At 39.5% G+C, this 24,448-nt stretch overlaps 1 protein-coding gene across 1 annotated transcript in view; it reads left to right on the forward strand.

Moving 5' to 3' along the window:
* The first annotated feature begins 78 nt into the window (after nucleotides 1-78).
* Nucleotides 79-24,448, forward strand: part of RFX7 (regulatory factor X7) — an 88,556-nt gene continuing 64,186 nt past the window's right edge. Inside the window, exons 1-6 of the mRNA XM_085303362.1 lie at nucleotides 79-501; nucleotides 1,194-1,290; nucleotides 18,889-19,036; nucleotides 21,359-21,914; nucleotides 21,985-22,537; nucleotides 23,769-23,826. Of these exons, the coding sequence (XP_085159488.1) occupies nucleotides 22,429-22,537; nucleotides 23,769-23,826 (167 nt within the window). The 5' untranslated portion in view covers nucleotides 79-501; nucleotides 1,194-1,290; nucleotides 18,889-19,036; nucleotides 21,359-21,914; nucleotides 21,985-22,428. The remainder of the gene's footprint in view (nucleotides 502-1,193; nucleotides 1,291-18,888; nucleotides 19,037-21,358; nucleotides 21,915-21,984; nucleotides 22,538-23,768; nucleotides 23,827-24,448) is intronic.

A 24,448-nucleotide genomic window follows, 5' to 3' on the forward strand; every position in this document is an offset into this window, starting at 1 on the left:
CGCCGCCCCCCGGCATTGCCGCTTCTGCGCCGCCCGGGGGGCAGCCCCGTGGCTGCGGGGGTCCCGCGGAGGCGGGCGGCGCCCCGCTGCCGCCGTGGCAGGCGCGGGCAGGCGCGTCCCTGTCCTCACGCCCGACGGAGGGACGCTGCGAAACGGCTCCGGGCCCTTCGCGGCCCTCCGGCGGGGCAGCTCCCAACATGGCGCCGGGGCAGCCCGGGCCCGGGGGGGAGATGTAAAATAGCAGGTGAAGGAGGGGGTCGGTGGCATGAAAAACGAGTCCAGCGGGGAGGACGAGGTTAAAAGTCAAAACCTCACTGCCAGAGCAACACGTGCGTGTTGGAGGGCCGGAGCAGGCCGTGTGACCGGGCTGCGACCGGCCGCCGCCGCCGCCCCCGCGGTGAGCGGGCTGCGTGGAGGGGCTCGGCCCCGGTCGGAGGTGCGTCCCGGGGGCGTCTGCCCATAGCGAGAGCTGAAAACACAGAAAGGCTTATAAATCTGAAGGTGAGGGAGTAAGTGCGTGAAGAGGTGCTAACTGCCTCTCTTCATCTTTCTCTAGCGTTCAGTGAATGTTTATTAGAATGAACTGGCTTACAACAGAAAGCCTTGCCCTCCCAGCCTGCCCTTGCTGCATATCCGCCTTTTGCCATACCTTTATATTAGTTCATGAAGGTTCTGCTTTTGCGGTTGATTCATGGCAGCTGTTTCACTTCTGTCCTATTTACTACTCTTTACTATATCTTTCTTGTGCATTTTCTCTTCCTGTGATTCTGCTGGTTTTTCAGCCTTGTTGTCTTTGCTTTTTAATCTCTGCATTCTTTTTATTCCTCGTTGCCTCAGTTTGATTTTTCTCCTTCAGTCACCCACTTGCTCATTCCTCTTTTCACACATCGTTCGTTCTCCTGCTCACTTGCTAATTCATTTCACAAGTTAGTAATTGATGCTGCCCCTCTATACAATAATTGATTCTCGACACTCAGTCCTTCACTTTTACCCACTCTGTCACACTGAGGAAAAATTAGAAAAGCAAGATACTGAGGATTACTGAGCCTGTGCAGGATCTAGTTGACCATACAGGATCTATTCATAGCCATCTCAGTCTTTCTCTGCACGCATGAGCATGCATACAACCATATGTGTAGATCTATGTAGCTATAGAGAGGGAATAATACAGTTCTATATATTGAATTTTACAGAGTATATATAATTTTAATGAAGAGATTCACACAGAAGAAACACAAGGACTTAACTGACGGAAAGTAGAAGGGCTATGACGAGCTGAAGGTTTTCTGTGTAAGTATTAGCTGCAAGAAAAAGTATTTGGAGGAGAATAATGTCAAGCATTAGACGTGACATAATGGGATAAAGGGAGGTGAAGTGAAAGACACAGCAGATGTGATTAGTGAAAGGTTAAAAAATAGGAGTATCATCAAAACAGAAAATGAAAGTGCCCAACAGTAACATTGGTATTGAGACAAAGTGTGGGGGGGAAGAAATAATGAGCACTTCTGAAAAAATAGCCAAGAAGTCAGTCCGTTATAGTTGTTTTTTGATAGCAAGATTAAAAAGAGGTTAACCATGGTCTTTAAAATAATTAGAATTTTAACTGCCATCAGTTAAGTTTTGATATGGAGGAACAAGGGAGAGAGGTCAATAGCAGAAAACAAACCTCCACAGAGGGAAAGACAGATTTTGTTAAGAAATAAATCATAGATTTCTCAAGAGGTTAAAACTAAAGTGAGGTTTTAGAAATATTTTGGGATTCTAAGAGAAACAGAGGAATCAAGAGAATGGAAATAAGGTTGGCAGGATGAGCTACGCAAAGCAATGTGGTGTTTACCAACAGCAGCATCTTTTTTTCCGAAGAAATATACTACTTTTTGCAGAAATGAAATACCATTTTAGTAATATAGTTACTGTTCTTGAATTTCCCATCCAATTTAGCTATAAGATAATTACATGTTAAAAATGCCGAAAGTATTAGCTAGACGATCTCTGCTAGTTAGATACTCAAGCAACAAAATCACTGGTTGGGATTAGAGAGATTAGAGCCACTGGTTTTCTAGATAGCTTTTAGCTAACTAATAAGCAAAAGAGGAGTAATTTATTATATCATAAATGATTAACTATGTTACCAAACACAGTAGCACAGTTTCCTTTTTGTTTAAAGCCCTCTGGGGAGAATAACATACATATTAGGATTGCAGATTCTGCACAATTTTTATAAGATCCACTACATAATTTATTTATTATGATTTGTTTTATTGAAATATCTTTGTATAGAATATATCACCTGAGTTTAGGAATCAACTTGTGTTTTGAAATAACATTAAAAGATTGGTATGTCTAAATAAATATTTCTTAGTGAGCATTTTAAGTATCTCTCTGGAGTGATATAGAAAACAGCTATACGAGATTGTGTTATATTCTTGATCCCTTAGTCCATTAAGGTTTTATCACTTCAGAGTTGACCTGATGCAACCTTAACAGTTGTGGTTAATTCTATAATGCATCGTTGGTAACTAGGTAGAGAATAGGCTTATATTAGGCATGGCAACCAATAGCAAGATACATAAAGAGACAGGAAAATTTATTGCAGTATTTATCTGGGAAAAAAAGCATATTAAAGCATAACACTGGTGTGGTCTAAGATTTATTCAACATTGTTTGTTAGCAGATYCACAATTTCCATTTAATAGTTTTTAAAAAGTTTGCACAAACATCGTGGTTGTAAAATCAAAATGTGTTTGTCATTCCAAAACTATGTATATACATCAGATTTAGATGTAGATTTCAAATAGATCAGCATTAGTGATCATTTTGAGCTCTGCTTGGGACCTATTGCTTGTATCCTTCCATGATTAGGGTAGCACGTCATCACTCTTCTGAAGTCTCCATGTGTTTAAGTTTTTGTTTGTTTTATAAAGCTTATTGAGGAAGGTAAGATCCTAGAACTAAATTACTGTTAATAAATGTTGACATCCCAAATTATGTGGTTCACTGCATTACCACTGCTTACATTTCAGAGGAGGAGGTGGTAGACATACAGAACAAAAAAGCTCRATCAGTATAACTCAGTTGTTATRAACAGAAGAGTGTGCATAACTGGTATGATGTTGTAGKTCATCATAGAAGACAATGAAGGGTCAATATGAAGTGTTTGCCTTTGATTAGGCCAAGGAATGTGATTATTTAATTGTTACCCATGGTTGGTTCTCTTCCTTCTGCAGGCACATATTGTGTAGCCTTCCTACTCTCCTCACATAAAAATACGAGATTTATATATTAAGCTACTCTTTACACTTTTAGATATGTCTTCTGTTTGTAATATCTTTTCTATGGGGTATGAAAGTCATTGTGGTACAATAGACTGGATTTTGTCTTTTTACCTCCAAGTATGCTGCTTTTCCAAAAAGGAACTGTAAGATGCTACTGTGGGATTCAGAATTTACTGAATCCCAGTTATACTGTGAGCAAAATATGTAGTATTAAGAAAAGGAAAGTTTAGACCAGAATTGGTAAATCAAGTTGAGTCTGTTCTTATCTGTGTATCACTAATAATARTTACATGCAGAACTGATCAAAAGCATTGATTTAGAAAAGCATGTAAATTTGTATTTTGTATATTCTTGAAGGCATACCATACTTTTTTTATATCACCTGAGTCTTTATATTACCTTCTTGCTGTGAATATTATTTTCAGGCTTTCAGTTTTCAGGTAGGGCTGTCTTTGAATTAAGTGCTCTTTCATGGAAGGAGATTGGTCTCGTACATATTAGGCATATTCAGAACCTTGAAGAAAGTTCATACAGTAGTAGATAAACACTGATATGACAGACAGTTCCGGTTTGTACTTATTACTCAGAAGAAAAATTGGTATTTCTATTTTTGTGCCTTTTCTTACTGTATTAAAACTATTATTGCTTTAAAATTATCAGTAGTATAAATTGTTCTCTGGGTAGAGAAATACAGATAATAGTTTTAATTAGGATTTAAGATTCTATGTGTTGTATTTGAAAGTTTTTAAATATATATGCAGTATCTCAGCAGTTTACTTGCAAGATGTGTTCCTTCAGCAAGAAATCTATGGTTTATAGCCTCAATTCATAGTATAACTCCATTCAGGATTGTGTTCAATCACGTGCTTCTCTTATTCTTGCCATTGAAGCCCATCCTTAAAGCTGGATTCCTTAAATAGGATCCTAGATCTGTCTGATTCTGATTATTATTCTTTCATTTTAATTCTTCCTTTAAAAAGATTTCTTCCTGGTTTACAGCTATTACTTATCAATGGAGGAATGTTCATATTTGAAAGGAAAGTAATGTGTAGTGCTGTGCAATTTGTGCATGCTAGTTTAATCCCACTTGAGATTTCTGTATGCCAGCATAGATTTTAAGATTCTCAGGGCCAACATTCTGTTATCTTTGCCTTGTACAATCCTATACATGATGTTAGACTTAAACATATAGGAAATAATTAGAGATGGATCGTAATCTGCATGCCAGACCCARCCAGCCACAACTTTCTGTAGAAGTTACAGTCAACAGCTAAAATATTTAGCCTGGCTACTCTTTCTGTAATAAATAAAACAAAAATTCAGATTCATTTTCAAGTAAACCAACAGTGATATAATCATCTATGTATCATGAAAAGTATCATATCATTTAATATTTTTCATAAATATTTAATGGAAAATGTATTGGAGAAGAAATTGCTCATTTATTTTGAGAGATTAATGTCCAAAAAGAAGTATCAAATTAAATCTTTATGTGCTAACTGCAGCACTTTTATCAATTCAATAACTACCTGGATTTTTGGTTTTGGAGGAGAACATGTGTTCCTTGCAGGTTTCTTTAGGTGAATAAGATATATTGCTCTATGAAGTAACCAAAACCAGAGGTTAATCAATAGAACTATATCCAAGTATATTCCACTTAAAATAGTGTGTCCAAAAATGTGCTACTTTCTTATGCTGTACTTCATAGCTGAGATACTCTACCATGGAAGATCTCTGTATATGTACTTGTCATCAGAATAACCTCTGTTATCTAAGATGAAGGACTGATCTTACGTATTTCTAAGAGTCTGGAAGTATATTTGTCTCTTTTTATGCTTCCATACTGCATCACATTTGGTTATTGGTAGTGCAGCARTTGGTCTGGTTTGTTACCTAGAGCAATAGCAGCAGTTAGTTAATCTGATTAAAAAACCAAAACACCCCCCCCCCMMAAAAAAGAAAACCTTCAACTTGTAAGTAACATAATTTGTATGRATACATTTGTTCTTTATTTCCAGCTTATGACTTAAATTCCCAGAGATGTAGCACTAATGTACACAAAATGCAATGTTATGTTCCACTTGTATATACCTGCCTCTTTCACAGGACAGTAATAGAAAATGCCTGAAATTCCGTTCATTATTATTTTTACATTATTAAAAACCTAATATTGGGCTTGGTCCTGAAGTTTTTACTAAGGCAAATTTGTTATTGACTTGTTGCACTTACCAGTGGGTTCAAGATTCATTGACTAGAATTCTCCATGTTTCTCATAAAAACTGGAACATTTAGTAAAGACCTGAATACCATCAATTGCCAACATTTTAGGGAGGGACAGGATTTTATCATGTATGTACATTACTTGTCTGAAACAGAGGAACAGTAGCATTTTAGGACAACAGATTTTTGCATAAAAATCATTGGAAATGTGTTAGGCTGAAGAGACAACAGACTGATGCCTTGCTCTTGTTTTTGTTCCTTTTTTTTTTTTTTTGAGCCCCATGTTAAGTAAATAGTATAGTATAAGTAGCATCTTATATATGCAAAAATGCCTACCATTTTAGATGAAGGATCATGTTAAGGGTTATATATTGCCCTTGGTATGTGGTAGAGCTAAAATCAATTAGGCCTATATGTAGGAGAGAGGCCTGTGCTAAAATACTCCCTCTGTGGCCTCCATCTGTAAAAGGAGGACTGTTTCAGAGGATGGCCACTGCCCTGGCAGCCTCCCTGCCTGCGCTGGGGCAGGGGATTCCTTGCGGCAGCAGCCCCCGCAAACCAAGCTGTTGCTGCTGGTGTGCCTGTTCTCTGTGACCAGGACAGGCTGTACTGCTTAGATTGCCCTGGCCTGCCTGAAGCAGTCGCCAAGAGCCTCTTTGCAGCACTAGAGTCGCGTTCTCAGTTCTGAACGCTGCTACTCTTCTCCATCTCCACGCGTGTTTTCAGACGAGTGACTCTCAAGCCACCTAAGCCACTCTGCAAGCATATGTGGGTTAGCACCCATCTTGGGGTTCACATGATGRGTGCGAGCTGCACGACCAGGGTATGCACCGGCAGGCGCGGGGAGAGCTCGCGCTGCGGGCTAGGCAGGCCACAAGCAGCTAGAAGGAAGGAAGCCAGAGGAAGGCCGCCTGCAGCACTGTGCAGCTACTGGCGAGGAATTCAAAGACACGGGACATCTGTTTGTTTATATATTTTCTAAATGTAATACAGGGGATGTGGAACCTGTATCTGAGGCATATCACTGTCACTTAAGCAACTGTAACACCCCCCCCCCTTCACGGTTGATTAGTTTCCCTACCTTAAATTTCTACTTCATTTTTCTAGTTGTGATTTGCTGGAGGGGGGAGGAGGAAGAGCAGAATTTTGGAATGGCTTGCATGTGAAATGTAATACTTAACAGCTTTCTGAAAAGTCAGATTTTTTGACTCAAAGTTCTCATCTTAGTTTTTATTTGAAAAAGATACAATTGCTGTATCCATGGTATTTTATGTTCCTATCATATGGAGCTCTTTGGTGGCAGTAATAGCTGGTACTGAACTCACCTAAAAATCAAAGTAATTTTAATAAAATATATGTTTTTTCTGCAATTACAGAGAAAAGAATAACAATGTTAACTAATTTACAGTATTTTCAAATATTAGTGAAGCAATAGGATCTAGACAGTGTAGAGCTATTAAATCAACAAATATTATTATAGCCTTTGTGTGTGTGTGTGAGCAAAAGCTGCTAGCTGTGTGGATATACAAAACTTGCAAAACGTCTTTAGACCTTGCCTACAAATGTACGAAGATGGTTAACCGTCAGTATAGCCTGGTATCTTTGTTTTCTAGTAAAACAACCATGCTGGCTGTTGTTCCCACGGTGAGTGCTAGGCGGCAGAAGCAGGGGAGGGGTGTGGGAACAAAGCCTGGCGGCTCCAGGGGGCTGGGCAGCCTGACCTGGTACGGCTCTTCCATCTCCAGGGTCTATGCTGCTTTCGTACACGTTTCAGTTCAGTTGAAATGTTTGTTCTGTTTCTAATAGCCATGTAGACACTTAATCTATGCCTAGTTTCTGGCTTATTCTAAGTTATCTTTCGTATAGCTGTAACCAACATATGGTATCTAGATTCTATTCTGTTTTTTAAAAATAATGTTTTTCTTTGTTATTCTCTGCTCTGCTGTGCCTTTGGAGCTTACGTATTTTAGTATCATCCTTTCTAACCTAATCCAAACAATAACCTTGGCTCAACAATTTAAACATATTGAATCCTCAACCAGAGTAGTTTTCCCTAGTAATACTCTGATTACAGCAGCTTTTATGTCTGAACAGGAAAGGACCTTAAACACTAAATCTCATCAGCACTGTAAAAAAATAAGTGGTGAGCATCAGTCACATTTTCTTGAAATACCACAAGTCTTTCTTGAGGCCTAATCCTTTAATCTCTGGATTTTGGGCACTTCTGTTCTGATTACTAAGGATCAAAAGGTTTGGCAAATACTCTCCGGACCACTCCTCAAAGTGGCCTCTGTAATATTACCACGCTGTGACAATTGTATGGCTTCTTTGTTGTAGTGGTAGCTAGTATTTTCATGGGAAGGAAAAAAAGAAATAATAATAATAAAAAAAAAAGGATAGGATGTTCCCTTATCAATACAGCAGTCTGCTTCATTGAACATCTATAAAAAAGCATATGATCCTTCAGTATGGTGAATCAGAGGATTTCAGAACATGGCAGTATCAAAGTAAAAGCAAAATTCCTCCTACTGTATTAGACACAACATTTTCTAATTGAGGGTGTTCTGGAAGAGCTGTTATGTCACATGCAAACATTATTTTCCAAGTTTGTTCCCAAAGCTGCAAAGTAGTAATTCCTTGTATTGAAATTAGTAGTCTTGCCTGAATCTCAATCTGAAATACTGTTATGTGTGAAGTTACATTTTAAAAAAGAGAAGATTTTATACCTCAACCTGAGGCTAAAATCATTAGTCCCTTAGACCTTACAACCAGATAGTTTTGTTAGATGTTCATCTTTCTGTTCTGGGAAGTATATGCTTTTTTATATGAAATTATATGTCAGATTAGACAATTTCCTCATCTTATTTCAAAAAAGGCTGTATAAATTGAAACAAATCAGTGTTTCCTGAATCATGAGTCTCATTTTACTTATTACAAACTAGAAATAAAATGATGTAAAATCAATCTAAATATTGTTCCCTAGGTTTGATCAGTGGAACTTCCAAGGACGGTCAGTTTATGCCTTAGTTTCCTTTTATAGAGGAAAAAAAAAGTGCCATCTTGCTTAAATTTAAGTGAAGTGGCAAGCTGCTTTTAAGAAAAAATCTCTCCAACAGAATGGCCTGCTATTAACAGAGTAGAGTTTGAAAAACAATCTTGTCACCTAAATGCAGAGCCCTACAGTTAGGACAGGAGCAAGTGCAAATATATCCATTCTCTTCCTGTTTTTCACACCCTTCATTACTGGCCCACATTGGTTGGTACTGTCCATACAGTTGTCAATGAGAAATCCAATCGCATACTTAGGGCTGAAAAACAACCCTCGAGTGAGAAAGAACCAAATACCCTTGTGTTCTTTTCATGAATATTTTATTTGCATAGGTATGTCATCACTTGTATCCAATTCCTCTTCATTACCAGAAAAATATGTTCTGTGCATGCTACTTAGCATAAAAGTAATTTAGAAAACACATCTTTATACTGTTACTTCCATGGGGCGTGCCACATTGCACAGTTGAGTGTGCATTTCAAGTATGAAGGCACGCGTCAGATGAGGTCTTTCAAAATTACTTTCTGTGCTACTGACAACAGCAAAACAGATCTGTTCTTTACTACCAACTTGCATATTTTTATCCATTTTTAATTCATAGCAGAGTAAGGTATAAGGATTCAGAAATATTCAACAGATCTAGCGTAGCAACACAAAGCAAATTAACATTATCTAGCAAGTACAAACAAGTTCTAACATTGTAAATGTGTCAATGTTAGCATTCACGAATAATGTTCCCTCAGTGTAGCCTTAAACTAGCATAACACATGTCTTGGCATTTGTTCATTCTACACTGCTTGATAAAAGAAATGCTAATTCAGTCTATATTGTCAGTTCAGCCCATGGCTTGCCTGCTAATGCCTACTCTGTGCTAGGAAACTTGTACCAGTGTAGTGGATTAAAAGTTAACCTGCGTACTCGTGTGCGAGCCAGCAGTATGAAGGCACTTGACTTGTTAGTCCATTAAACTGCATTGGAAATTTATTTCAGCCTAGCTGCCATACAGACTTTTTACTAACGATAGTAAAATATGTGTAGCTCAGTGTGGGGTAGAGGGAGAATGTTAGTTTGTTTTTTCTTGTGTTTTCATAAACAATTGCCACGGCAATAACTATTGCAGAGCCAGCAGAAATTCATGGGTTTTTTTGTTGTTGCTGTTGTTCTGGCACACGAAAGATGTTATTTTAACACCAGAATGTTTGATAGCTTTTAAAAATGCATGGCCCAATTCTTAGCCATGCTGAGCACCCACAATTCAAATTGAAGTCAGCTCTAGCTGCGGATGCCCCACAGCACCCTTGGGCAGTCCCTTGGATTGGAGATCCAAGTGCAATGGGAGGGAACAAGTCCAACATGAGGAGATGCTTTTCCACCAGGAAAAGCATAAGAGTTCTTGTTTTCTACATGTGAACTCAAATTAGATTGAATCTTTTRAAAAATACATATATTTAGCATATTCACAAGCTTTGCTAATGTATCATCGCAGTGATCAGCCTAGCAGTGATTTGCAGACTAGCTTAAACTAAATAAAGACCGTGTCTTCACTAATGGCAGTTTCCTTGTGAGAAGGACTGCAGAGGCCAAGATTTGGACGTAACTGCTGTGGGATAATCAGGCACAAATAAACATCTGTCTTTGGAAGAAATTACCTTGCCAGGGCAATAGTAACCCTGGGCTGAATGCTAAGCTGAACTCCCAGGCTAGGTCAATTAGACAATGATTTAAGTGTTTGTGTTATGTGGTCACGACATTTTTTTTCCTTGGAGCAGTAAGGGCTTTCCCAGGGTTCATGCCTCTCTAGCCACAGCAGGTAACAGTTAATAGATAAGCTGAGAATGTCTTCTGAAAAATAAATAGCACGTAGGATTTGAAATCCCCGACAAATACATAAATACGAACTGTATTAGTTTTATTAGTTTTTCCCAAAAGGGAAAAAATGCCCTTGCTTCTGTCTTATTACTTACTGTCCTGTCTTCCAAACACAGTTTAATCCTTACTTTTATTTAGGTGTTACATGAGCCCTGAGTGTTGTAGGACAAAGGTATAAGCATTGTAGAGACAGGTAAAAGGCTGTATATGCCTTCAAAACATGTTGTCAAATAATTTATCTATCAATGTTTTTAAATTAATGTCTGTGTTAAAATGCTCTGAGCCTTCGGTCAACAAGGTACAAGAGAATAAAAACTGGCTAATGTTAATTTTAAAATAGTAAGTTTTCATGCTTTTGGCTGTCTTAAGTAAAAAGAATACTCCAAAGAAGTTTGAGGTCAGAAGGTAGGTTGTGAGTTCTCTTTCCTAAAGTCTTATCAAAAGGAAAAAGATCCACTGGAACAGGTATTTTGTGTGCTTAGATGTGGGCATTCTTTTCCAGTGTTTGCAACATAAATTTTACAATTGTGTGCCACTGTATAAGCAGCATAAAGGAGAAGGTAGAGACAAAGGCAAATGTTCGCTGTCGAAGGAGAGTTATATTCTCACTGTTAATGGGCAATTTGAGCAGTGAAAATATTCTTTGTAAAAATACTTCTGATTTCAATAATTAGATAGTTTTTGCTTAAGTGTAAAGATGTATTTAATCCCTGTCAAGTGTAGAAATCAACATATTAAACAGCCCTGGTTATAAACATGATTCTGTAGGGTTTCTTTTTATTGTATATTGAATCTTATATCTTACTATTTAATATTAAGATATTATATTAATATTTGGATAGTATATTAATATTCATATTTAAGTAGAATTAAGGGTAAAATGCAAGTAAGAAAATTCTGGACTGAGACTGTCATAGGCTCTGGTTATACCTCCAGAATGGTGACTTCATTCCTCTAAGGATCACCCAGCTATCATTTCTTCTTAAGTGGGTAGAACTAACAGCAATATTGTATATGATAGCTTTAGTACAAACCTAAATTCCAAAAGTGCACTAAAAGATGCTAACTGATACTGTGCAACCAGAAGAGCTGCTGTATTCAGTAAATGCACTGTGCATAGAAAAAGGTATCATCTCTAACATTAATTTTAATGTATTCAGTCATAGCAAATATATTTGAGACTTTATTTGGGACTGTCTCACTAAGAATAAGGTGTGATATTGGTCATATAAGTGAAGTTGGTTAATTAATCCTTCTCCTTAATTTTATTTTAATCATCGGAGAAAGAAATTACAGTTTCAATTTGTAATCATATTAATAGGATATTGAATATCATATTAAATACAGTAAAATCAATATTTTCTAATAAACTGAATATTAGCAGAGGACAGGAAGGGTTCTGAGATAGTATCAAATAATCGGGTTTGCTCGCATATAGCATTCTTGTTTTCCTTTCCCTTGCTATACTGCAAATTTGCTACAGGCCTGAGTATCCCATGTGCTTTCTATGCCATTCACTGGCCCTGAGGTACAGTAAAATAGTGTTTGCCTTGTGTACAGAGGAAATCAGAAAAGGAGCTTTGATGCTGTTTTTCTGGATGATTTGGGAGAAGGTGTTAGAGATCACACAAACTGAGGAAAAGGAAAACTGATTCTCAACCAGGGCTGTCAGGGCTCATTTAGCCTTGGTAAAAGATCTAAGGAAAAGATCTCCAAACTCTAACTGGGACAGCAAAGATAGAGACATCAAGCATCTGGTGCATCATTTATGAAAGCGCAAAGAACAGAAGTTAGACGAGGTTTATCTGATGACTGTCTTTCAAATCAGGTACATGGAAAGATAAAGAAGTCACCTAGCACATAATGGAAATTAAGGACTGGAAAAACCTTTGTAATATATTGGTTAGGAAAGACAGAAAAAAAAAAGAGGGAACAGCAGTAAAAAAATAAAGTCATTTTTCTCTTTGAAGTCAGTACAGCGTGAACAGCAATCATGCATCCTTTCTGGGTGTAACTCTGAGAAGATGACTTAAGTGCTGGCCTGTCTGGGAGAAACTGCCTCTGCTAAGGTTTTGGTGTATTTTCCAACAACTTTTCTGACTGTGTTGACATTAACAGTAAAGCTGCAAATAATGCTATTYCTTGCCATTTATAGTTGCTTTTCTCTGTGGGGTCAGCTGCCAACAGGAAATGAAAATAAACTCTCTACTAGACCACGTTGAACAGCCATCAGATAATTGCCATGTATCTCCCATGTATCGGAGCATTCAGCATTTTATAGCTGAGTGTCTAAGTTTGCGCCAGTGGAGTTTTACAAAGCTCCCTGTATGACAGTTACACTTGTGGATGATTCTGTAACTTTGGTGGAATTACGCTAAAGAAAGCACTACTTATGTAAAGTCTGCACACGTCTTTTTTTCTACCTGTACAGTATTTTTGTAGATTTCAGCCTTGTTTGAGATTTATGCCAAACTGGAAATCTTTTCTTCCTTTTTACTTTTTTCTTTTTTTTCCAAGAAAGTGGTTAAGCCCATTTTTAGTTCTAATCACGTGAGCAGTTATCTAACTACATTGCTGAATCAGATTTCTAAATTTGTTTCATCTCCTTTTGAATGGAATTGAATTGATCTGTCTTCTGAAATACTGTTCTTGCTAACCAAACATATTTTTGTTTCCAAACGACATGGTAGTTGAGTTAATATTTTCCTTTAAAGTTTGGTTTCTCATGGCAGAGGGAGTAATTTAAATTATGGCTGGCCTACAGCAGAATGAATTTCCTAATGAATATATAAGAGAGGGGGGAAGCATATCTAGTATTCCTGGAAGTAACGTGAAGCCATCTATTTTACTGTTTGATCTATAGCTATGCTGTGTGCTTTGAGATTAAGATTTCTTTTTTCACTTTAAATCTTTCTGTAATGTTTCAATCCTGTAACCTATTTATCCTTTACGTTAGTAACATGGTATGAAACTATTCTGTCTCTTTCTAGGTTCCTTTAGAATTTACTTTGGGTTTGGCTCAGTTTAGAAGAACAGGCTACTGTTAGCCCTTTCCCACCTGTACTCCTTCGTTACCTACCTACCATTACCAAAGCCGTACCTTTTTAAAAAAAGTTTTTCTGTTCAGTAGGTCATTTTTATGGCAGAAATTAAGGTACACAGACCATCTTCGGGACTGATACTGTGCAATCTCGAGTCCTCGCAGTATGTATTGCGGCACTGACACAGGGTAGACCTGAGCTCATTAACTCAGCTTTCCTACTCCTGCTGTGACATTTGTATCTAGGTGGCTTTAACTTTCTGCCCTTAAACTATATCAGGTTACTACCTCTGGTTTAGCTCTGAGGGAACACTAGTCTAGAGAAGGTTTATGTAACAACCAGCCTTTTGTGTACTGGTCAGCTAGTACCATTCTGAGAAGGTCATAAAAACACAGTTAAATTATATGCAAGTCTTCAGATATTCATCACAAAAACAGGTATAATAGTGGCAGAAGTTGTGAGAAAATACTACTTTGTTTGATGGAGGAAAGCTGAAGAATGTTTTCTTATCTCGAAAAGGGCTGACACTGAAAATCTATTAGCACATAAGCACAGTTTGGAGATAACAACTACTGTGCCCAAATTTCCATGGCATCTATTCATTATAACCCACTTTCTCTGTTAAAAATAATTTAAATCCATATACATCTGAACTATCTGGTTAAGGCCAGTTCTTCTTCTTCCCCTCCCCCTTTTTTTCCCCTTGTTCATATTTYGACCAGAGGATTGCATTGACAATTTCCTAGAATCCAAAACTGTATTTAACTTGTTTATAGAGCTACATACATTATTTGAATGAGAAAGAAAGAAAGAAACGGACCATGTCCTTACAGCTGTTCCTGGGGAGCAGAAAATGCTTGCGAGCCTTCTTCCCTGAGAAAGCCCTCCCAATTGCCTCATGTACCACTCGCCCTATGGTCATGCAGTGGTGCCACCAGAAACACCAAAACAGTGTTAGCGAGTAATAAAAGCTAACACACTAGTAGAGTAGTAGGAATTAGAATAATTCCTAAATGAACATAATTTATTTGCATTTGTTAAACGACAGCTGAAGGAATGTGTATTTGTCATCTCTGACTGCACGCTCGCAGCAAAGGTGACACTCAGACCTGATGCCCGTGGACAGTATCACATCTTTCAAATTCCCTCAGCATGCACAGTGCCCTGCATTTTTTCTGTTTGCTTTTTTTGGTCACAGCTTGCGCATCTGTGAAGCATTAAAGGCGAAAGCTGGAGAGATGCTGTGTGTCAGGTCAATCCAGGTTCAGTCACTGTATGTCCTTAGAACGCCAGCAATGCTGGAGCTGGAGTGTAAACAAGGGGGGAGGGGAAGGGGCTGTTTAACAAGACAAGCAGAGTTAATCTTTTCTTTAAATACGGAGTATAATTTGGTTTGCTGATTATGCACTAAACTACAGTTGTATTTTCTTTCATTGGGTTACACAAACACAGCAGCCAATTAATATTCCCGCACTGCATGCCTTGTGAAAGACGCACAGAGAAAACCTTTGTTATTTTTACCATGCTGAAGGAGCTGTTCAGGACAGACCATATTCCTCTGCACAGCGATAGAAAAATAAATGACAGCATTAATCCAATCCAGAGCGCTTGATAAATTGAGAGGGGTTGTTTACCTAGTGTATAAAGAAGTCTCTTGGGGATGGGTTTTATTGCAATCTGCATAGTCATCCATCTTCCTAAACTGTCTGCCCTCATGTTTGTGAGTAAAACATATACAGTAATTTAGCATTCAGATAATCCCACAGCTATAATCCAGACAGATTTAGCTCAAATTTCTCTGGATTTCTATTATCTAGATTTAGCAATGTGGTGTTGACGGGATATTTGAAATTGCTGCAAATGCTTTTTTTTCTGCAATAAACAACATATTTTGATGTTCTCATAATTGAAGCTGTGGATTCTTCCTGGCATTAACCACATGTAAAAATGTATTTTTGTGAGGACAGTGATTGCACAGCTGGAGCATGGTTTTAATGGATTCCAGCTATTTGACTACACACCACATAAGATCATACAATGTTTATATGAAAATCAATGTGAAGTGTACTTCCCCAGTAGTAATGGGGATAATCTGAAGAATGCTCATCTCCACACATTATCTCTTTGAAAATGAATTTAAATGCTTTAATTTTAATAATGTATTACTCTAGTACATTATACAATATAATAATATAGAGTCTGTCTGTCTTGCAGCATTTTTCATAAGTAGATCAGAGCTTTTATTGTTTTCAGCTTCCTCAGAGAGAACTTCTAGTCTGTCTCACTCAGCAGTGTCTAGGAAAAGGGGGAGTCCATGGGGAGAGCAAGCATCATTATTTGCATGGAGTGGGGTGACATTAAGTCCGAGTACCCTACATCCCTTTCACAGCAGGCGCTGTGTCCTATGTTCCTCTGATTGATTGCAGAGGTATTTAAGGGAGCACGAGAGACACTTGTATAGAGGATCTAAATGTTCTTCTAGCAAAAATGCCAGCTTTCCCACACTTACGAGCATTAGTGGAGCTGCAGTAGTAAAAATGCTTATGTGGGAGATTTTTAGGAGGGAACTATACTGTAGAGAAAAATTAAAAGCTGCTTCTTTTACCATAACTTGTGCGAGAGGATGAAGGCAGGCTCCAGAGCGGAGCAGGGCAGTGTGCTCTGCCTAGTAATTGTGTTGCAAATGTGCAAAGGACGCTGTTTGCCCCCAGGCCAGAGCTTTTGGGAAGAGCCTTGTGCACACTAGGGAGTAATTTGATGCTAAGATTATGCTGTCAATAAGTATCTGGGAAACTCAGAAAGAGTGCCTCATTAGGAAACAGCTGTGGGAGCTGGGACATCTTGTACTATAGTTTTGCTCCCCAAACTGGAAGATTCAGATGGCGGTTCACTAGGTGAATTCGGGAATGCTCACCTTGAAAGCATGTCCATCATGCTATGGTCTGAATACCTTCTCTGACCATGCAGTATTGCTAGCCCCCCAAAATATTTAAATCCTGAGAGATTTTTAAATGTGAAGAGATGCTCGTGGAATTGTTTGTGATAGAGCTATTACAGGCGTAACATGGAAAGTATACATGTGTTTGTATGGGTCCATGCACCATCAGGAAGTGATGGGGAGGCCAAGAGCATTTCTGATCAGGTTATGCCAATAACAGGACAGTGTATGTATCTGTGTATAGAGCTATAGGATGAATAAGGAAATAGACTACAGTGCCAACTACCAAAGACAGCAGGTAGCCGTGACAGCGGTTACGTAGGTGGACGCACTGCCAGTCAGACCCAGGGGAAAATTCCTCCTCGGTGCACATCAGGGATCATTAAACTTGGACCTTGTGAGCGAAAGCCGTGAGGCAGGACGGAGACTTGGCTGCATCCCCGGGAACTCCAGCACCCCTCACCCTATGTTGCGTTCCTGGAATATTCAACTTACACTAAAAAAGAAGCACTAATCTACAAAAACAAAGAGAGATATCACTGGCTAGGCTGGCTCTTTGTGAAGGGCTGATCTCAACGTGCCGTAGTCACCACAGCAGAGCACAGAGTGCACCAAGAGCCCCCAAGGAGGTGCAGGAGGCCAAAGTGGTAGGGGCTGGGAGCGGGAGGAGATCTGCTGGGCTCTGCTCGCATTTTGGTCACGTAAGGAACAAGAGAAACGAAGGCTGCAGAAGGTGCCGGTACTCAGTGAGGGAGGGGAAACCTACTCGAACCAACTTAACGAAGTAGCGAGCAAGTGGAGAGAGAACTTTGCAGCAGACAACATCCAGTGGTTTTTACTTCAGTGCAAATGTCTTCTGGCTTTCCAAGCAAATCTGGTATAAAACTTCTTAAAGCAATAATGGAGTATATGCCATAAAGCACATTGCTGAGAGGATCTGTTGTTTATACCTCCACCGAGAAAAGGGAAACAGTCRCTGTTTTAGTGTGAAATAATGTGTCTGATTTGCTTTAAAAAAACATCTAGATTTCTTGAAGTTAGTAAGAAACATGCTAGAATCTGCCTGAATTATCCCTGACATTATCAGTTTTAAAGGCAACTGGGTCTCTTCACTGTGGTGTTAGCAGTGGCTAGAAAATGTGTTTTTTCAGTCTCTTCATACATTGATCAAAGCTCAAACTGATTTTTCTTGCACAACTCAAAATAGCTTGGATTTACATAGTTAAACTTGTTCTCTTTTTCTAAACTACAGAAATGCGGAGAGATCTGTGCATTTAAACTTGAAGTGGTGACTTATTTTCACTATTAACAGACAAGAAAAAATCCCAATTCTTTCAGCTATTGCACTGCAGAACGCCACTGGTGTCAACTATGTAAATACCTGGAAATGAGATACTGGTCTTCCAGGGCCAGCAGCTACAGCTCCCCGTGCTGAAAAACATTGTTTTAAATAGATCTGAGAATATTACCCCCCAAAACTCAAAAACATGAATGAGGAAGACTCTTCTACAGCAAACAATCGCACTTCTGGGTGGAAACCTTCTAAAAGAAACATGCTGCATGTATGTGGCAGCACTTCTGGTTTCATGCTTGCTGTGAGCTATTCTTTGCCGTAAATACTATGGTAATTTGGTTTCAGATGCAGCAGGGCTCATGTTTGCAATGAAAAAGAAACTAAGAGAGTTAGAGAATTCACTCACCTCCCTGCTCCAGCATCCCATATTAAAGCAGCGGGTCTGCTCCTATTGCACTAAAGAAAGAAGCCCCCGCTTGTGGTATGAGAAATTGTATTTATACTGATCAGTAGCCAAGTGTGATCCCAAGTAAATAGGAACTATGCAGTTGTAATGCTAGTGAGATTGGAAAGCAATCCTGTAGCTCTTGTTTTGCTCTGTCTTGCACATGGTTCACGGACCAGCAGCACTTGCACTACTTGAAACTGTAGTTGGGAGTTTTCCAGCTCTCATCTTCCTCTTTCTCAAAAGGATTTCCTTAGGCCACTGAAAAGAGTGATGTCAAAGAAACAAAGATGAGCCAAAGAGTTTAAAATGGATCTGACATAATTGTCATAGCTGCATCTTTATTTAGAAGATGTTCAAAGCAATTTTAAAGTTTACAGTAAGTTTGAGGAAGTTGCAAATGCAGAGCCCAAAGCCTTCTTGCTGCTGCACACGGCGGCTCAGCTCGCTAGGAGGAGGCTGCCTACCTGCTCTTTTCCCCCCTATCCTGTTATATCCTGACCTGTCATTTAACAATTAYTTTGAATCGTGCTGAGGATACTTTCCCTCATTCCATGTGGATTATCATTTGCTAATCAAATGTATCTCAAAATATCATCTTCTCAAGATCCATGACTTGATGATGCATGTTGGGCTTAATTTAAGTATCAGACTAGCAAAGCAAGACCAAGAAATGAAAGAGCACTATGTAAATATTGACAGATTGTTTTTATGACTAAGCTATGATTATTCTTCATTAATTTGCATATGCTTTCAGAAAGGAAGGGAGCAAATTGGAAAAGCAGAGCAATATTCTTCTCCAAGAGGCAACTGCTTATTGTGATTATTGAACGTCCTATTCAAGAAAGCTCTCAAAATGAAAAAGACTCGGAACAAAAATATGACAATCTCATACAGTGGGACAGGTCTGTCGTGTTTAAAAGTTAACAGTGTAACTATAACTATGTCTGCATGTATACTTCRAGATTAAATGCACTGTGTGTAAAATTAAAAACATCATTTTTTCTAGCCACCTATCTAGCTTTTATGCAGCATATCATTTCCTTTTGGATGGTTAGATTGCTAGTCATAAAGCTCTGTATCTCTGCCATGGCAGAGTTTATCCTCAGACGTGGTTGTGCAAGTGGATCATCAGCTATAAGCTGCGCCAGCTCACTGAGGGCAGAATTTGGGCATGTAATTGGCATTTCGTTCATGGYTCTGCGAGCCCTGAGCGCAGCCGATACCTTTCTGTTCCCTCCTTCACCTCTGCATTAGAGGGCTAAAGCCACTCCAAGTCAAACTAGTTAACTGCAGTAACTTTTAAAGCAGCTTTTCTGTGTAAGAAGTTGCCATTTGCACGATCATGTTTTCCCTCTTTGAGCGCTGCTGCTTGCCGAGGGGGGAGGCTCAGGCGCGGGTGTGCAGCTTGCCCTGCTGCTTTAACCCATTGTGGCAGTTTCTAAAGATGCTGTTATTTCCCTGTGCTTGGCTGTGCTAGGGTGACCGTGAGCGCCCGGCTCGAGTTACTGGTATGGGAGCAGCCCTGCCAGGGAGCCGCAGGGCATGTTCACTGYGAACTGTTTTTAGAAGCCCAGATAGGCATGGGTCTAAGCTGCGTGTCTGCTGTGTTAATAAAATGACTAAACCGTCCTTCTGGCCAACCTACCTCCTGAATGTGGACGGAAAACAACCTGTATCAGAGAAAGGGATTGCTCCTAGACCGATCTCAGATTTGGCGAATTGGCCTTTACAGCATTATGTGAATAGCAGTGTTCTTCCACTCAGGTTAACCAGTAGGACTCTGGAGCCTGGGGTCTGCCAAGATTTGGGGGACATTTTAAAACCTGAAAGAGGAGGCATGAGGAAAACAAAAAGTGAAAAAAACCCTAACATGGGAAATTGTAATTAGCGAAATGGGATCAGCTCATTCTCTGCTTCCTGACTTTGGAGGAGATCTGCTGCTCTTCACTTCCTGAAGGACAGAAAATGAGCTGCCGAAGGAAGATGAAGCAGAAACAAGCAACGACCTTATGTGCTGTCTCCGGAGTGCCTCAGCCTGCTTTGTTTCTCGCCGGGCCACAACTCCTGGTGGGAGATGGGCCCCAGCAGACAGGTGCCCCACAGCCAGCCTGAGGAAATAGCAGGACTTGGGTTACGGTCTTTTTTTTGCTGCTCTCCCGAAGCGTATTAATGCTGAGTGATGACAGAGATGCAAGAAACTGAACATAATGGCATAACAACAATAAACTTCCCTCTGTGCAGAGATTTCTTACKCTGTATTTTATGTATTTCTGAGAACCAGCCATTTTGTATGCTCTGGCAGAAGTCTCCAAAGGCTCCTCCTGAACATCGTATTAGTATCAAAACATATTCTCCATTTTGCTAAGAAAGGCCTTAGTGGAATGTAAGGAATATTCGTGACTCCAGCTGTGTACTGTGCACCATGCAGTATTTGCTCTCTCCACCTTAGGGATGGCCACTTTTTTGCTTTCTTTCTTTCTTTTTTTTTTTTTTTTTTTTTTTTTTTTTTTTCCAATCTTTTCTTTTTACTGCTTCCAATTACAAAATAATCAGCATTGTACAGGTATGTGAAATCATGTCCCATGGGGAAAGTTACAAGTAGATCAAGTTAGGAAGTTGACCTCCTGAGGTATTTATTTTATCCTTCTAACAGTGGTGTAACACATTCAGCTCCAGTGTGCTGTGGTTTATATTACATAAACTGAGCTGCTTCAACAGAGGTTCATTCAAATGAAAACTACTAAAAAATTTTGAGCAGTATCCCAAACAGCAAAGGTCAGGATTTGATCCATTATAATCCCCACACTTCATCCTGTCCTCAAAACATATCAGTCGTAAGCTGGCAGCTTTTATCCCGATTTCCATATTTTCACACATAACATTTTATTAAAAAGCTATTAACTTTAAAATATATCAATCATCTCTTGAGTTCACATTAAACATAACAGAGGACATGAAGTGCTAGCTTATGCTGAAGTTTATAATTCAGTCTGTTTTTCTTTTGATTTGTTAGAGAAATGTTAGAAGCCTTAGAGTGTGGGAACAGCTGTTTCTTGGCTGTGTGCAGTTTTGATTTGTAAGAGCAGTGATACTGTAACTGTTGAACTAATTAGCAGTTTTTGCAATAAACTCTATAAAGACATTGGAAGCATTTTGATAAAGGATGTCATCCTGGTCCCCTTTACACTGATCTGTTGTTGTTTGTTTTTTTTGTTTTTTGCTAGGTTCAAGATCCAACCCAAAAATGTTGGTTAAGAAGGCCTGCACGTACCTGCCCCTGGACCAGTTCCCTCAACAGCCATCTGGCTTCATCCACATCTCTGTAGTACCTCTCCTGATAGCCTAATTTTGGCTCTGAGCTAGATGCAGTGCCTAGATAGGATAAGGATAAGATTTCAGCCAGATGGATTACGAGCAACAYTTTCTTTCAATGTTCTTGGCTCCAGCTCTGCAGAAGATTGCTTCAGCCCAACAGGATAAAATCCTGTCCTTCGGGCAGCCAAGTTGGACCCTTACTTGAGCATGCAACGTGCTTGTCCTGTGCATTGCCATCTCAGCTGTATTGACCTCAGAGCAGCTCCTTCCCATCTGAAATCTGGTCGAGCTGCTGACTCTAGAGCCATAGAGCATAAACTACCTACAGAGGTGGGTGACAGCATTAAGAGTCTGCACCTGTGTATCCATATGTGCCATCAATAAGCAGCATTACAGAGGCCTTTGTTTCTGATGTTCTACGTTGATAAGAAAAAACAATGTCCATGGCCCGTTAAACTCTATACGGTAAGGAGAACTTCCTATGAAGCTTATAAACATATGTAATGCAAATGGTTAGTATGACTTTTTTTTTCAGTTTGACTCAAGACTATAAATGAATGAGATTTAGTCCTCCAGTGTTACTGAGTGATTCTGCAGTCACATATTCATGCTGAGGAACACTTTTCTTCACAGATAGGACTTTGTCAGCCACTGGAAGAGGTACTGTTGCAGATATGTAAATATTTTGTTGCCACTTATCAAAGGCAGCTCAAATCTGCTTGGTGTCTCTGTTAATTATTCAGATTGTAGCAGATAAAGATAATATCCTTAGAATTATTACTGGAAGAATTTAAGCAGTCTATATATGATCTGTTATGAACTAGAAGAATTTTTGTTGTACGAACAGTATTGGGAGGAACTGCCAGTATGAAAACTCAAGCTGGATTCATGTGTGCTGTGTTGTTGTCCTGCAGGAAGTAGTGGGAGTAATATGTCAAGAAGAGTTGCTCACATATTGATATCCTTGGGAGTTCTCTAGATGACTTTTCCTGCACTTTGTGATATTCTGCACAAAGAGAATATCTTCTCTTCTACTTTCTCAAATCTTTTGTGTACCAAATCCATACCTAGCAGGCACACAGAACCAGGTGAGTAACAGTTTGCATTGATTTGTCAGCAGAGGATCATAGAATCATAGAATCAGTAAGGTTGGAAGGGACCTCTGGAGATCACCTAGTCCAACCTCCCTGCTCAGCAGGGTCACCTAGAGCATGGTAGACAGGGTTGCATCCAGGCGGGCCTTGACTATCTCCAGAGAAGGAGACTCCACAACCTCTCTGGGCAGCCTGTGCCAGGGCTCCGTCACCCTCACAGTGAAGAAATTCCCCCTCACGTTCACGCGGAACTTCCTGTGCTTCAATTTCTGCCCATTGCCTCTTGTCCTGTCACATGGGACAACTGAAAAGAACTTGTCCCTGTCCCCTTGACACCCTCCCTTCAGGTACTTRTACACATTGATCAGATCCCCCCTCAGYCTTCTCTTCCCCAGGCTGAAGAGGCCCAGCTCTCACAGCTGTTCCTCATGGGGCAGATGCTCCAGTCCTCTGGATGCAAAGTCTGAACAGGTACAGGACAAATGCTCCAACCCATGATGGTGGTTACAGCCACAAATCTCAGTGCAAAATAATGTTAATCATTAAAACAAAGGTATTTTCAAAACTGCCTCGGTTGTTAGAGGCCTGGCTTATTTTTTCCACATTGTAGTGTGATGAATGCTGGAGAAGCCTTTGCATTGCCTTCAATCACAGCTTGATTGGAATCATGCACAGTTTCCCTAATGAACTCCTCAGATTGCRAAAGATTTGTATTCTGAATATATGCATAGACCTTGTTGTTTCAGATTATACTTCTTTTCCTGAGCATACACTGACAAGCTTTTCAGTATGTTTATTACTGTAGCACATTGTGAGCCAAGTAATGTTTATTAGTGATTGTGCATGAGGTCAACACAGAGTCTCACCACACAGAGGTACATTTTAGATAGGTTGTGTCTGAGGGCACTCTCCCTTTCAAGCAGCTTGGTGAGGAGAAGAACCTGCATCATAATAAGGACATGCAGAGCTCCCACCTCTGCCTTAGGGATGAGCAGGCAGGATGATAAGTCTTGTCCTTGCACTCCCCGCACCCAAGCACTCTGGATTTGTACCTGGCCTTTTTCCAGGGCTCTCAGATGCAGGAAATCCTTYCCATCTCCTGCCCCACTCCATGTAGCTGCATTAAGGCCAACCACAATTACTGGTATGAGTATTATGTTGAATGATTAAGTTTGTGTAACGTCATTATATATAAGCATTTTCTATACCTAAATTATGTTTTCAGAGCAAAGACGCATCTGTAAGTATATGTACCGGACTGCTATGCAGACAGAAGAGAGATGGTATGTATTCTATATTAATTAATATTGCATGCAGGACTCCCCCTCCCACCCTTAAACATCTTGAACATCCTTTTTAGAACATAATTGTACACATACAGATTCATTTTGTTTTGACAGCTGACAATTGCATTTTATCTCTATTGAAGATAGCCTTGGTTTGTTCATATGAGTACTATACTGTGTATCTTTAATTTAATGTTCTTATTTGTAATTCTGCTTTTGACTTAATTTTAATCAATTTAAAGACTGAAAGCAAACAGCAGTGCCAGCCTTCCTGGAACTTCGAAGAATTAATAAGACATGTTCCACAAGATGTGGGTCTGCAGGTGTTAGTTTCATTAACAGTTACCTTATCTATCTATCTATCTATCTATCTATCTATMTATRTATGTATGTATGTATGTATGTGTGTATGTAGGTAGGTATGTAGGTATGCATAAGGCAGAAAGGTAAAGTATGACTGAGAAATAYGCTTGTTTCCAAATAACATTATACATAGAGATGAAGCATGGTCACCGTAGGAGTTTTACCATTCAGCGTAACTTGTTCAGCAATGTTGCTCGACACACCTGGTCTTTTCCATTGTATTCTGATGTTGGCACATTCCTGCTTTACAACTAGA

This window comes from Rhea americana, unplaced genomic scaffold (genome assembly GCF_003343005.1).
Source record: "Rhea americana isolate MKP2758 unplaced genomic scaffold, rheAme1 scaffold_2, whole genome shotgun sequence".
NCBI classification, from domain to species: Eukaryota; Metazoa; Chordata; class Aves; order Rheiformes; family Rheidae; genus Rhea; species Rhea americana.